At 38.1% G+C, this 15,677-nt stretch overlaps 1 protein-coding gene across 1 annotated transcript; it reads right to left on the bottom strand.

The window, feature by feature from the left end:
• LOC100156985 (DNA-directed RNA polymerases I, II, and III subunit RPABC5-like) lies at positions 12,658-12,991 on the bottom strand. The gene has a single exon (XM_005663951.2). It carries the CDS (start codon positions 12,989-12,991, stop codon positions 12,788-12,790), a length of 204 nt encoding a protein of 67 aa, XP_005664008.1. The 3' UTR covers positions 12,658-12,787.

Below are 15,677 nucleotides of genomic sequence, written 5' to 3'. Positions count from 1 at the left end.
GACTTCTTGTCAGTACCAAAATGATTTTTTTTTCAAGACTTATACATTTCTGGGCTAGGTAGATCTATTGAGAACTGAGCCCACCTATATCCACAGAGCATAACTATCAGGATTTAAAAGCTCAGGCCATCTGTAGCAATATGATTTTGTCTACTTGTCTTGGTTAATGCTCACTTACTGTTTTTCCCTCCCTTACCCACCATCCTTGAATGTGTTTCTCAGTTCTGATTTTTTATTTTGTAATTACTAGATTGTCCATTTTAAAACTATTTTCGGAGTTCCCATCATGGCACAGTGGTTAATGAATCCGACTAGGAACCATGAGGTTGCGGGTTTGATCCCTGCCCTTGCTCAGTGGGTTTACGATCCGGCATTGCCGTGAGCTGTGGTGTAGGTCGCAGACTCGGCTCGGATCCCGCGTTGCTGTGGCTCTGGCGTAGGCTGGCAGCTACAGCTCCGATTGGACTCCTAGCCTGGGAACCTCCATATGCCACAGGAGTGGCCCAAGAAATGGCAAAAAATTAAAATTAAAAAAAAAAAAAACGATTTTCTTCCTTCTGTTTTCCTGTTTGACATTTTTTCTTTCTTCAGTTGGAAAGTTGCTTCAAAATTTTTATTATTCACTCTTAATAATAAAATCATGAAACATACTAATTTACATCTACAACACTGGTTATATTTTGCAAGTGTGGTATTTGCCATTTCCCATGCCATCCCATGGGTTTCTTATTTAATCTATTAGTGATTATAAGAGAGCGAGCTGTGAAATTTTAATTACCAAGTGGTAAAGATTTGATCTGGCTTTTAAAATTTTTAAAACCAATGTGAAGGTTGAAATGGCATTCTGTTGTTTTAATTACCATTTCCCTGCTTAATAGTGAGGGTAAATATCTTTTAATATATTTATTGTTTTGTTTTTCTCTTCTGTAAATTGTCCATATGTTTTATACAGTTTTCTATTCATCTTTCTCTTTTACCTTTGATTCTAAGATTTTTTAATTTACTTTATAAAGAAATCATTTATTTATATATATATATTCTTCTAATCTATTCTTCTAATTTTTGGCAGGCCTACTAGCTTATTTATATTATCTTCTATTATAAAGACCTAAATTTAAATATAGCTAAATTTATCAATCTTTTTATAGCTTGGTGTGTGTGCGTGTATTCTTTAAGAAAATTTACCTGGGAAAGTTCCTTTTTGGTGCAGCAGGTAAAGGATCGGGTTTTGCCACAGCTGTGGCTCAGGTAGTAACTGTGGCACAGATTCAATTTCCAGCCTGGGAACTTCCACATGCCATGAGTGTGGCCAAATAAAAAAAGAGAAAGAAGGAAAGAAAATATACCTGGATAATCCTGTTGGAATTAATTGAAATTATATTGAATTTATATAATTATTTAAATAGAAATGACATGGCCTATTGAGACTTCCTATTAGTATGTGTTACAAATTAGCCCGTTAAAATTATTGTTAGACCATTCCATGGCCAAAATATACATGAAAAGATGTTCAACATCACTAATTATTAGAGAATTGCAAATCAAAACTACTATGAGGTACCATTTCACACTGGTCAGAATGCCCATCCTTAAAAAGTCTACAAATAACAAACATTAGAGAGGGTGTAGAGAAAAGGGAACCTTCCTACACTGTTGGTGGGAATGTAAATTGGCACAACCACTATGGAAAACAGTATGGAGATTCCTCAAAAAACTAAAAATAAAATTACCATTTGATGCAACAGTCCCACTCCCAGGTATCTATCCAGAGAAAACCATGACTTGAAAAGATACATGTACCCCAGTATTCATTGCAGCACTATATACAATGGCCAAGACATGGAAGCAACCTAAACATCCATTGACAGAGGAGTGTATAAAGAAGATGTGGTACATATACATAATGGACTACTATTCAGCCATAAAAGATGAAAGAAACAATGGTATTTGCAGCAACATGGATGGATGTAGAAATTATCATGTTAAGTGAAGTCAGACAGTGAGACACCAATGTCATGTGTTATGACTTATATGTGGAATCTAAAAGAAGGATACATTGAACTTCTTTGCAGAACAGAAACTGACTCACAGACTTTGAAAAACTTATGGTTACCAAAGGAGATAGGTTGTGGGGAGGGATGGGCTGGGTGTTTGGGATAGAAATATTGTACAATGAGGTTGTGATGATGGTGGTACAACTATAAATATAATAAAAATTCAACTCCCCTCAACCAATTATTGTTAGACCATCCTTGAATGACTAATCTTTAATGCCTCCTCTGCCAGCATCAGGTTCTTCTTCTTTTTTTTTTTTAATGTGTGAATCTAATTCTTATTTCTCTGCCTTTTGGTGTCATTTACTATAACTGTAACTCTCTTAGTTATTATTCAGTGGCTACCACAGTTACTACAGCTTTATGTTAAGTGTTTCTTGTTCTTTTTCTTTTTTCTTTCTTTTTTTTAAACTACACTGGTTATTCTTGACCCTTGGCTTTTCCCTGGACATTAGAATTAATTTGACAATTTCACTAAAAAATCTTCTCAAATTGGAAATGGAATCAGTATTTTATTGAATTTATAGAATAATTTTAGGACTTCTGAAATATTGCATCTTTTAATTTATTTAAGGGCATTCATATTGTGCCCAGTTTGATTCTATACAAGCAAGGAACACACTTGTGTTTGTCTCCTGTGGCCATGTATGATATCCTCCAGGGCAGAGGTCCTGATACACAACTCTCAATGGAAAAATGTGAAAAACATAACATTGAGTGACAAAAATAAAGCACAGAAAAAAATGGATAGTAACATACCATTGAAGTCTAACTTACTGTTTTTCAATAAAGCTTTATAATTTTATCCATAATGTTTGCATATATTTTATTGGATTTTCTATAATAGGTTTAGCTACATGTAGAGACTCAAAGTAAGTGACTTAAAAGAGAAATTTATTTTATTTTATTTTTTGTCTTTTTGCCTTTTCTAGGGCCACACCTGCGGCATATGGAGGTTTCCAGGCTAGGGGTCTAATCGGAGCTGTAGCCACCGGCCTATGACAGAGCCCCAGCAACACAGGATCTGAGCTGTGTCTGCGACCTACACCACAGCTCATGGCAATGCTGGATCCTTAACCCACCCAGCAAGGCCAGGAATCGAACCTGCAACCTCATGGTTCCTAATCGGATTCATTAACCGCTGCACCACAATGGGAACTCCAAGAGAAATTTATTTTAAGATGAACAAAAGTTTTGATTGAAACAAATGTTCCACTTGTCTCCAAATCCAGAAGAGGTGGAAGAAACAATAATTACAAAAGTTTCTATTGCAAGACTAACCTGTACTTTAATCAAAGTCTTTCCGAAGAAGAATATTAACATGACACTGAGAAATAAAATACCGCCTGCCATATCAGTAAACAAAAATTGTCACAGTCATCAGCAATTGTAGCCACCTCCAGGGGTGAGCTGGTGAGCCCTGAGGAAACTCAGGATGTGAAAACACAGAGTACTGGCCCCAGAGAGTTGAAGTGCATATCAAAGGAATGATTTCAGTGAGCCCAGACATTGCATCTCCTCATATATAGAAAAGCACTAAATTCCTTAGCTTGAGATAATCTAGTTTTCTGTTATTGGCAGTAATCTTTTGTTCCTGCTTTTTTTGCAAAACTCCCATATATCCTAGCTCCCCCCCCTTGCCTCCTCAGAGCAGTTTTTCTCAGAGTTACTTGAGATGCTACCTCCCAGGAATTAAGTCCTCATTTTGCCCCAAATAAAACTTAATTCTCAACTTTTAGATTGTGCATTTATTTATTTTTTTAGTCAGCAGCAGAATTGAAAATGATCCTTGTAACTGAATTGGAATCTTAATCTCTTCACTGATAAAACTAAGGAAGACAAAGCTAAGCCAGAAAAGCTTTTTTTGAAACAAACTATAGCTCATTATCTATAAAAAGGTGCAGTAATTGAATCTTTAAAAATTTAAATTTGTTTTATTTAATGTTTAGATTCTTTAAAAATGTTTATTTTCATTAATCTTATGTCAATAATTTGAATAACATTTTTAATATTTATTATTAATTTATCCTTTTATTTACTATGTTTATAAATGTTTTGTATTTGAAAATATAAATATGTATCTTTTTGTGCTTGAAAATAACATTTCTGTAGTTAAAATACATATCATTTTGTATCTGAAAACATATTTTCTATCATTTCATATTTGAAAAGCTCATTTTGTATATGAAAATATAAATGCATATCACTGAAAACACTGTACTTTCCTGTCATGTGCTGATCAATTCTGGACCAAATCATTCTTTCTTGTTTTTGACAAACCAGTACTGGGACCAGACAAATTTGGCTTAGATACTTGCTCTAGAAATGCTTGCTCTTGGAGGTTAAGGTTGTAAACCAATTAAAATAGCTTACTTATCAAGAACTTGCTCCAAGAGAGTTCCTGTTGTGGTTCAGCAGATAGTGAACCCAACTAGTATCCTTGAGGATGCTGGTTTGATCAATGGGATCATTCAGTGGGTTAAGAATCTGGCGATGCGGTGAGCTGTGGGGTAGGTCGCAGTGTGGTTCAAATCTGGCGTTGCTGTGGCTGTGGCATAGGCTGGCAGCCGAAACTCCAATTTGATCCCTAGCCTGGGAACTTCCATGTGCCACAGGTGTGGCCCTAAAAACAAAAAACAAAAAACCACAAAAAAGCCTCACTTCAAGACTTTTCTTTCACTGTGTTCATCTATCCCAAACAATTATGTCATAAATCTTACCCAAGCCCAATCAGTTTTCTGCCCTCCAAGACTCACCTTAAAATCACCTGGCCAGGCCCTAAAACACTATACCTATCCTGGCTTGATGTTCTTCTTAGTTATCATTCAGACTGTCCAGTTTGTGTCCTTTCTTACCACTGTAACTCCAAAAAACTTGGTTTTCATTGATCAACTGGTTTTGTAACCGAGCAGGGCCCTGTGGGGCTTCTGGGCACAAAAACCTTTGTGTCCCCCATTTCTTGTTTTTAAGAAATGGGCTTCATTCAGCCTCCAAGGCTTTCCCTGAGTTCCAAGGGGCAGGTTCAGACAGCTGCTGATCAGAGAATGGAGGGGTGTAAAGATAAGGGAGGAAGAGTCAAGCAACAATAGCACAGCCTTGGGGCAGGATCCTTTTTCCCTCTCAAGGCATATATACATAGTGATGCAGGCATCTTACACACTTAAGAGAAAAGTTACATGCCTTATGCTTCTTTTAGAAATGAAGACTTTAAAACAGAACAGCTTGGAGCCCTTCCTTGTGCTTCTTTCTCCCTTGTTTGTTCGCACCCTAAACACAAGCAAAAGATTAGGCACCTTGAGCACAATAGCCTGTGGGTTAAAGATTATTAGCACATGATGTTTTTCAGGAATTTTCCTAGTTTGTTCTGATCTCTGATCAATATGCCCTCTTCCCAAGTACTGTTACTCTAGGCAATAGCCCAGAAGATCACCACCAAAATCATGCTGAGATCTCCTGGCGCCGGCTTGGCTTCGGTAACTGGGATTCTCCCAAAGAAAAAAAATTGCATGTCTGCCCCAATCCTCATTCTTATCTGAAACCCTGTTTTTCTCCTTTTTTTTTTTTTTTTTTTTTTAATAAAAGCTTCCTGCAATTCTTCCCCCAGAGAGGGCACAGTCTTTAGGGCCTCCTTTGCCTGGCAAAGCCATAAAAACTATTTTTTTCTCCTTCACCCCAAACTCTGTCTCTGCATTTCTGTTTGGCACTTGTGGACAGAGGCTGAATTTCTGCAACAGTTTTTCTGGCATTCTTTTTGGGAACTGAAAACTTATGTTTATAAAATACTGTTACCCATACCACTGTTGGGATTGGTTATATTTGAATGTTTGTAATTTTTAACTTGTGTTTTCATCAGGAAAAGGTTATTACTATTATTTTTTCCTGAGGGAGTTTCATTCATCATGGGTAAAGGACAAATGAAAATTGCCATGGGTTATAAAAATGTCTCTAGAGAGTGGGTTTTGCTTTTAATTGAGTTTCAACAGGTCAGGATACATTTTTTTTTTACTGAAGTCTAACATATATGGAGACAGTGACATCTAAAATGTAATGTCCGTGGAGTTCCCGTCGTGGCTCAGTGGTTAACAACTAGGAACCATGAGGTTGCGGGTTCGATCCCTGGCCTTGCTCAGTGGGTTAAGGATCCGGCGTTGCCATGAGGTGTGGTGTAGGTTGTAGATGCAGCTCGGATCCCGCGTTGCTGTGGCTCTGGTGTAGGCCGGCGGCTACAGCTCTGATTAGACCCCTAGCCTGGGAATCTCCATATGCTGCGGGAGTGGCCCTAGAAAAGGGAAAAAGACAAAAAAAAAAAAAAAAAAAAAAAAAAAGAAAAGAAAAGAAAATGTAATGTCTGTATAGAAAGGGACATTATAAAATGTATTAAGTGTACAGCTTAATACATTTTCACAAAATCAACACCTTTCTGAGACTCACACCCAGATTAAGAACCAACATTACCTGCATCTCAGAAGCCAGCCTCTCAGGCAGTATCACTTCCACCCTGCACAAGAGTAATCCCTATCCTAACACTGTCACTTGGGTTTGTTTGAACTTAAACTCGAGGTAGTTTTCTCAACAGTTTCTGTCATTCAACATTATATTTGTGAGGTTCATGCATTTTTGCGATGGTGTTTATAATTCTCATTGCTGTACAGCACTGTGATGTGGGATGACACCACAGTGGATTTACCCAGGCTAGTTTTAATATTTTAGCTCCTGTGTGTGTAGCAGGCTTGGGAGTTTTTTTTTTTTCCCTGGGTGGCTTTATTTTTCTTCCAAGTTTCTGAGCAACCAGTAAGCTAATTCACAGCTTCTAATACTACGGGCAGAATTCCTCATTTTCTTATGGTGGGACACACTGAAACTCTAAGACTTTTTTTTTCTTTGCCTTTTTTGTTTTCGTTTTTAGGGCCACACCTGTGGCATAGGGACATTCCCAGGCTAGGGATTGAATTGGAGCTGCAGCTGCCGACCTACACCACAGCCACAGCAATGCCAGATCTGAGCCACAGCTGCAACCTATACCACAGCCTGTGGCAACGCCAGATTCTTACCCACTTAGCGAGTCCAGGGATCGAACCCACATCCTCATGGATTGGATTCTTAACGTGCTGAGCCACAGCAGGAACTCCCCATGAAACTCTATACAAGGGCTTTAGTTCTACTGTCTTGCTTCACACAGGCCTGAAGTTGTATCTCCTATCCTGTGAGGACACGTCTGATAGGGTAGTTAATAACAGGTCTCCCTCCATTGTCAATTGTTATTTTTATCACTACTTAATTTCTTCTTTATTATATTTATTTCTTTTTTGATTTCAGCTCTTGCCTTGAATTGATATTTCCCAGTCCATTTTCTTTTTGTGTTTACAATATAAATTTTCCATTCTTTTTTTTTTTTTTTTGTCTTTTGTCTTTTGTTGTTGTTGTTGTTGTTGTTGTTGTTGTTGTTGTTGCTATCTCTTGGGCCGCTTCCGCGGCATATGGAGGTTCCCAGGCTATGGGTTGAATCGGAGCTGTAGCCACCGGCCTACGCCAGAGCCACAGCAACGCGGGATCCAAGCCGCGTCTGCAACCTACACCATAGCTCACAGCAACGCCGGATCGTTAACCCACTGAGCAAGGGCAGGGACCAAACCCGCGACCTCATGGTTCCTAGTTGGATTCGTTAACCACTGCGCCACTATGGGAACTCCCTGTTTTTTTTTTACTTTTAATTTCTTATTTTACTTCAGGTTTGTCTCTCAAGCAGCATATAGTTGTTTTTACTCTTTAATTACTATTGTCTTTCATTATGAGACTTTAATTTTTTTTTTTAATGGCCAAACCCATGGCATATGGAAGTTCCTGCACCATGGATCAAATGCAAACCACAACTGTGACCTATACCACACCTATACCATAGCTGTGGCAATGCCAGGTCATTTTAACCCACAGTGCCAGACCGGGGATCAAATCCATGCTGCCACAGAGACGATGCTGAATCCTTAACACAATGTACCACAGCAGGAACTCTAGGACTTTAAACTTTGTGTGTATGTGGTAATAACTGCTATATGTAGTCTTCTGCTAAATTTTAAGCTTTTTGTCTCTTGTGCATGTTTGTTCTTTTGTTTTTGATCTTTTGCCATGTGAATTTTCTTCAATTTGCTTTTATCTTCTCCAGTGATTTGAAAGAAACTCTGTAACTATTTTAATTAATTTTTCAATAGTTTTGATAAGTTTTATCTTTCATGGAAAGAACTTCTAGCCTATATTTCTCCAATCATTAAAGTAAAAAAAAAATGGTATATTTTGATCTTTTTCCCCTCCATCTTTGTGAGAATAATCTGTGTTTAGACTCAGAGGCCATTAAATGCCTGATTCAACATTCTACATTCTATTTTTCAGTACATGGTGGTGGTAGAATACATTACTAGTTATTGATATTTGCATTCCCTCCTCAGAGGAGGATTATACATTTTTGGCCTATTGGTTGATTTCAGGTATGACTGTATGACCTGTTTGGCTAATACAGTTTTGAGCAGAAGCATTATATGGTATCCTAGACAGAAACTTGGGACCCAGGATGTGCTCTGCCATCCTCTTTTCCCATTGTCACTGTGACTGATCTGTTCTGGATGGTTTCTGTTTCCTCAGCTTGGCTTCTGCTGGACTGAGGGTGACTATTTTGCACAGAGGCCCACTGTTGATCAGCTATGGACATAGGCTGTGAGTGAGAAAAGCTAACCTCAGGTTTTATAGGCCACTTAGAGGTGAGGATTATTTGTTACCTCAGCATTACTTAGCATCCCCTGACTGATACAATGATGTTTGGCAGTGTCTGATGAGAGCTTTGGCATGAGTTTGCCCTCAGAAAATTAACTTAGTAAAATCTATCTTCGGTGTGGTAATTTGTCTATTTTGGTAGTCAAACAAGAGATTGTTTGTAAATGGATTCTGGAATGATGAAGAAATCCTGAAGCAAAGCAGTGCTGCTTCATGGGACAGAAATTAGTGGTCTCCTGAAGAGATACAGTTAGAGAGGCCCTTGAAAGCCGTATTCAATAAGGAAGGAGTTTTGACCTTCACCTGAAAGCACTCAGAATCTGGTAGATGACACTCATTTATTCATTCAACAAATACGTAATATACAATGACTGTGTGCTCATCATTATTTTTAGTGATGGCACCATTTGTGAGCAAAATAGAGTTCCTGCTCATATAGAGTTCCTTCCTTGTGGCAAGATGAAAAACCATGTCCTTGACACGGTGGTAACACCAGCAAAGCCAACTCCAAAGCTTGCTACTGCCTTAAAAGTTACTGTGAGACATTTTGCATCAATTGTAGGAGGTATAATTCATTACACAAGAAAATATGGAGCTATGTGCAAGATGTGTAACAAGTCAGGTTAGAAAAACAATATCTGAATGATATAAGCCAATTTTCCAGTTTAAATAAAAAATATTATAGGTTTGAAGTCTATCTTGTGATTAAATAAATGTTGAGGTTTTGAAGAGATTTAAATAACTTTTGTAATTGATATATGTTCCTTGTTCTGATATGTAGCTGCTTAAGTTAGCAAAAAGAAAAATACTAGTTATTAGAAATGATATTGTCCAAACAAAATCCCCTGAAAATTTTTAACAATATTGTCAAGATGAACTATTTTAAAAGGCAAAAGGGAAACTGCTTTTAAAAAAGTGAACAGAGGAGGGAGCTGCAGACAGAATTTTAACTACAAAATTAACTACAAGGTTTCTGATAAATGATAATGACAACTTATGTTCATGCAAAAAACAGTACAAAGACGTTTACAGCAGTTTTACTCATAATCACCAAGAAGTGAACACAACCTAAGTGCCCTTCAGTGGGTGAATGCATAAACTGTGCTACATCCATGTCATAGAATACTACTTAAGAATAAACATGAGTGAACTATTGAAGCGCACAATGCGAATGAATCTCAAATGCATTGTGTTGAGTGAGAGAAGTCAGTCTTAGAACATTCCATACTGTACGATTAAATTTAAATGACATACCTGACCAGGCAAAACTACAGGGACAGAGAAGGGATCAGTGGCTCTGAGAGGCTGGATATCTGGGAAGGGCTCGACTGCAAAGGGCTAACAGGAGGGAATTTTTTAGGATAATGCAATTCTTAGTATCTTGAGTGTAGAGATGGTTACGAGTCTATACTGGGCTTAAAACTCAAAGAATTTTATATTAAAAATACTCTCTCCCAAATCTACACACGCACTTGCACATAATGTATACATGTGCCAGTAGACATACATGTCTACACATATACATGATGTAGTTTTGATTATGCTTGCAGACTATGCTTGGGTATATGCATTTGTCAAAACTCAACCTTTAAAATGGGTGAATTTAATTGCATGTAAATTGTGCGTGAGTAAAGCTAATTTAAAAAATGTGGCAACCAGAAAATAGAACTGAACCTAAGGCTTTAGGTAACAACTAATTAGCCTTAGGTAGAACTGGACTATTCTTTATCTTATCATATGCTCTGCTGAGTTCTATGGATTTTATTAATAAAGTATGCAGTGCTATTTATTGGGCAACCACAACGTGAAGAGTACTATAGTATGACATAATAGGTGATATAAGAAATAGGGATGGCTTCTGCCTTTTGAAATATTCTCAAATAACCATAATGAAATAATATGAATACGTCATATGGGAATAAAACAGACAACATACATTCCTGTAATTTTCTGTCTCACCTATGAAATTATAAACTCTCTAAACATCACCAGCAATTACTGGGAAATACAAACAACGTTTTAAGAGATTGATTGTTTTAGTTCAACTAAAAAAATTGCATTTAGGTAGCTTGAAATTAAAGCAAGTAACAGAAAGTGTAAATTTGTAAGATTATCTGATTTGAAAGAGCTTTTAAACTATGAATCTCTTTCAGGAAAAAAGAATCTGAGACTCTGTTAACATGGGTACTTTTAACTATACTCAACAAACATTATTTACATTATTTAGGTTTTGGGCCCACATAATAGCTGACATTACCTCTTGCACCAAAAACACATATTATGTATATTTTACTAAAAATAGGTTTTGCGAAATCACTTGTGCACTGGGAAATAGATGCTGTGAACTGGAGCAAAGGGACCTTGCTCTGACTGTAAGAAGAAGAGTGATTAGTGTCAGATTCCAGTCACAGGAAAAAAAATGATGGGTAAAATCTTCTGCATGATTTATTCTGCTTATGTTGCCTTCTTAGGAAGAAATTTTGATAACCATCTGTTTTGCCTTAGGATATACATGAATCTTGAGATGCTGAATTTTTTTTTTTTTTTACAAATTCTATTTTGCTTTTGGAGGAGTAGATTTGTAAATGTGTAAACTTTTTTCCTGAGGAACAAAATTGGTGATTTTTCTGGGGAGAAATAAAAAATACTTCACAGAAATAAAAAATTGAGATATAACTGACATTGTGTTAGTTTTAGGTGTATAATATAATGACTTGATATATGTATATACTGCAAAATGATTAACAGAAAAAGTTAACATTCACATCACACAGTTATTCATTTGTTTTTCTTATGATGAAAACTTTTAAGATATACGCTCTTAGCAAATTTCAACTTTCACATATACAATATGGTATACAGTCATCATGCTATACATAACATCCTCAGTACTTATTGATCTCATAACTGGAAATTTGTAACTTTTGGCCACCTTCACCCATTGTGGCCACCTCTCACCCCTGCCCTTGGTAACCATCAATCTGTCCTTTATGAGTTTTTGTCTGTTTTGGATTCCACATATAAGTGAGGTTATACTGTATTTGCCTATCTCTATCTGACTGACTTTATTCAGCATAATGCCCTCAAGGTCCATCCATGTTGTTGCAAATAGCAAGATTTCCTTCTTTTTAATGGCTGAATAATATTCCACTGTGTATATATACATCACATTTTCTTTATCCATTTACCCGTTGATGGACATTTAGGCTGTTTCCATGTCTTGGCTATTTTATTCATTTATTTTTATTTTTTTAGGGCCCCATCCATGGCATATGGAGGTTCCCAGGCTAGGGGTTGAATCAGAGCTGTTGCTGCTGGCTTACACCACAGCCACACAAACACCAGATCTGAGCCATCTGCAACCTACACCACGGCTCATGGAACACTGGATTCTTAACCCACTGGTTGAGGTCAGGAGTCAAACCTGTGTCCTCATCGATGCTAGTCAGATTTGCTTCCACTGAGCCATGACGGGAACTCCTCTTGGCTATTTTAAATAATTTTTCAGTGCACGTGGGGATGCAGATATCTTTTGGGAAAGTGATTTTGTTTCTGTTGGATCAATACCCAGAAGTGGAACTGCTGAATCATATGGTAGTTCTATTTTTAATTTTTTGAGAAAATGCCATACTGTTTTCCATAGTGGCTATGCCAATTTACATTACCATCAGCAGTGTACAAGGGTTCCTGGTTTTTACATCCACATAAGCATTTGTTATCTCTTATTTTTTGATAAAGTAGCTATTTTAAAAAGTTACAATTCTCTTATGACAAAATATATTTTAAATGTGTGTATATATATATATATATTTTTTTTTAGGTCCTCCTTGTTGTCTTCAAAAGCATTTATTGGATATTTCTTTCCAGAGAGGAAGACATGAGGACAGGGCTGTGGGAAGGCAGGCAGGCCTCCACCTCCCCACACCTCAGGGGAAGATCTCTGGGCTAAACGCTGCCTGTTGGCTGCACAGTCACTTCTCCAGGGGTGCATAGTTGAGCAGCTTCTCGATCAGGTCCATGTAGGCCAGCAGCATGTGGCGGCAGCAGTACTGTTTCAGGCCCAGTGCATCCAGAGCATCCTCCTCGGTGTACTTGGCCTGCAGCAGCCCCAGGTAGGCCTCCCACGTGTTGCTGACAATCTTGCCGCACATGAAACAGTGAACAGGGATGGTCATGGTGGCAGCAAAGCGGCCAGCAGCCAAGCTCCTAATTCCCATTTTTTAAATTTTATGGCCACACCCATGGCATACAGAATTTCCTGGGCTGAACCCAAGATGTAGCTGCAACCTGAACTGCTGCAGCTGGATTCTTAACCCCCTGTATCACAGCGGGAACTCCATGAAGATATATTTTTAATAAAATGACCTACGGTTTATGTACCATTTTACTTTATATAAAGATAAATGACTTGAGACACAGAATCATCAGCTGTATATTAACAAAATATTCAACTTCACAATAGACAAAGACCAAGACCTGTGTTTCTTAAACGGTATGTTCAAAATCGTACAGGTAGGTTGTAGAAGAATTGGGCAAAACTCCAGAAGTCTGGCTGTCTAATCTGCTTCTCTCCTACCTCCCAGTATAGCACACTGACTCTATACCACATACATACACAGAAATTCACCTGTAGTCTCATGTCACAAATAGCAACACATTATCTAATCATAATAGATAATGATATACTTAGGATTAACCTTATAAGTACGATTTGCATGTGCCTAAATTAGTTTCCACATGTTTTTTTGTTTGTTTGTTTGTCTTCTTAGGGCCACATCTGCGGCATATGGAAGTTCCCAGTCTAGGGGTCAAATTGGAGCTATAACCTCTGGCCTATGCCACTGCCACAGCAATGCCAGATCCGAGCCGAGTCTGCAACCTACACCATGGCTCATGGCAGCGCCAGATCCTTAACCCACTGAGCCAGGCCAGGGATCAAACCTGCGAACTCATGGATGCCAGTCAGATTCCCCTGAGCCATGATGGGAAGAAAATGTTTCCACATTTTTTGAAAAAAGACACTGAATAGGAGAGTATAAATATATTTATTACTATGTGATGATTATAAGATTTAACAAGTAAGTTTTATCCTTTAGGGATTTGAAGAATAAAGAGATTTTTTCCCTATCTTGGTCCATTATAAGCAGCAAGTACTCCAGAAGGAAAGCCTCAGTTTCAGATATGTCTGAATATGGGCTACAGAATTATGGTCCCCAAGTTCCATAGATCCTAATCCCTGGGATTCAGAATATCGTACCTTTTACCATCAAAAGGGAAATGCAGGTATGACAATCATTTGACATTAAAATAGGGAGATGCCTGTATTTTCTAAGTAGACTCACTGTAATAACATGAGCCTTTAAACCAGAAGAAGAAGGTTGAACAGGAAGTTAGAGATATGCAGAGAGGAAGTCAGATTGATTTGAAACACTGCAAGGATTTGGAAAGCTGTTTTTGGCTTTAAAGACGGGGGGCGGGGTAAACCAAAAACAGTGGACAGTTTCTAAAAGCTCTTAGTGACCCCTAGTTGACTGCCAGCAAGAAAATAGGGACAATTGTGCCCCCAACTTCAAGAAGACTGGATGTGGATTCTCCCTCAGAGTTTCTAGAAAAGAGTCCTGGCTGGTCAATATTTTGATGAGACTTTGACCAAAGGATGAATTTGAGCCCTCCTGCAATTCTAACCTACGCAACTGTGAGATCATAAATGAGTGTTGTTTTCAGCCACTCAATTTGTACTAATTTGTTACAGTAGCAATAGAAAATGAATATACTGGCCTTATGTGGAGGTTGGAAAGATGGCCCCATGAGGCTGTTATGACTAAGATGCATCCTGGGAGTGAACTAGGATTAAGAGAAAGAGTTGGGGAGTTCCCGTTGGAGCACAGTGGTTAATGAATCCGACTAGGAATCATGAGGTTGTGGGTTCGATTCCTGGCCTTGCTCAGAGGGTTAAGGATCCAGCGTTGCCGTGAGCTATGGTGTAGGTTGCAGACGTGGCTTGGATTCCGTGTTGCTGTGGCTGTGGCGTAGGCCAGTGGCTACAGCTCCAATGAGACCCCTAGCCTGGAAAACTCCATATGCTGTAAGTACGGCCCTGGAAAAGACAAAAAGACAAAAAAAAAAAAAAAAAAAAAAAAAAAAAAAAAGAGAGAGAGAGAGAGAGAGAGAGAGAGAGAGAAGGAGATAGGAGATTTGGGGTACTTAGGCTTTTCCTTGATAATGTGTCAGAGTCAGAAGACTGAGGCAATTTTCAGCATACAGCTTTGTGTATTTACTCAAATTGCTTGCCATTTGGCCCCTTGGATGCATACTTTAAGCCTTAGCTTTTAATAGAAAGAGAGTTTTAAAAAAATGAGATATTTCATAAAAATTTATATGTGACCCTGCAGCTATCAGATGCTGTTTTTTGGTTTGGTTTTGTTTTGTTTTAATAGCATATGTAACAGAGTTTAACAATATTGAATTCATCTTGCTTTCCTCAAAGGATGGTTTCAAATGAGGCATATTAGCATCCATAGTGTTCAGAGCGCCTTGAGCAATGAAAAAGCCACTACTGAGAAGACACAGTAGAGAAACATGTTTCTAGACTTCCTACTGAATCCAAGATAACCTCAGTAGCTTTAGAATGACAGCGTTTTTTTTATTTTTTTGCTTTTTAGGGCCTCAGTCATTGCCTGCAAGTTCCCAGGCTAGGGGTTGGATCAGAGCTACAGCTGCTGACCTACACCACAGCTGTAGCAACACGGGATCCGAGCTTCATCTGTGACCTACACTATAGCTCACATCAATGGCAGGTCCTCAACCTACTGAGCGAGGTCAGGGATCAAACCTGCACTCTCATGGATCCTAGTCGTGTTC

The sequence above is a fragment of the Sus scrofa genome, chromosome 5 (genome assembly GCF_000003025.6).
Source record: "Sus scrofa isolate TJ Tabasco breed Duroc chromosome 5, Sscrofa11.1, whole genome shotgun sequence".
NCBI lineage: Eukaryota > Metazoa > Chordata > Mammalia > Artiodactyla > Suidae > Sus > Sus scrofa.
The sequence above is the reverse complement of the archived record's forward strand: the minus strand, read 5'-3'. Positions and strand labels throughout refer to the sequence as shown.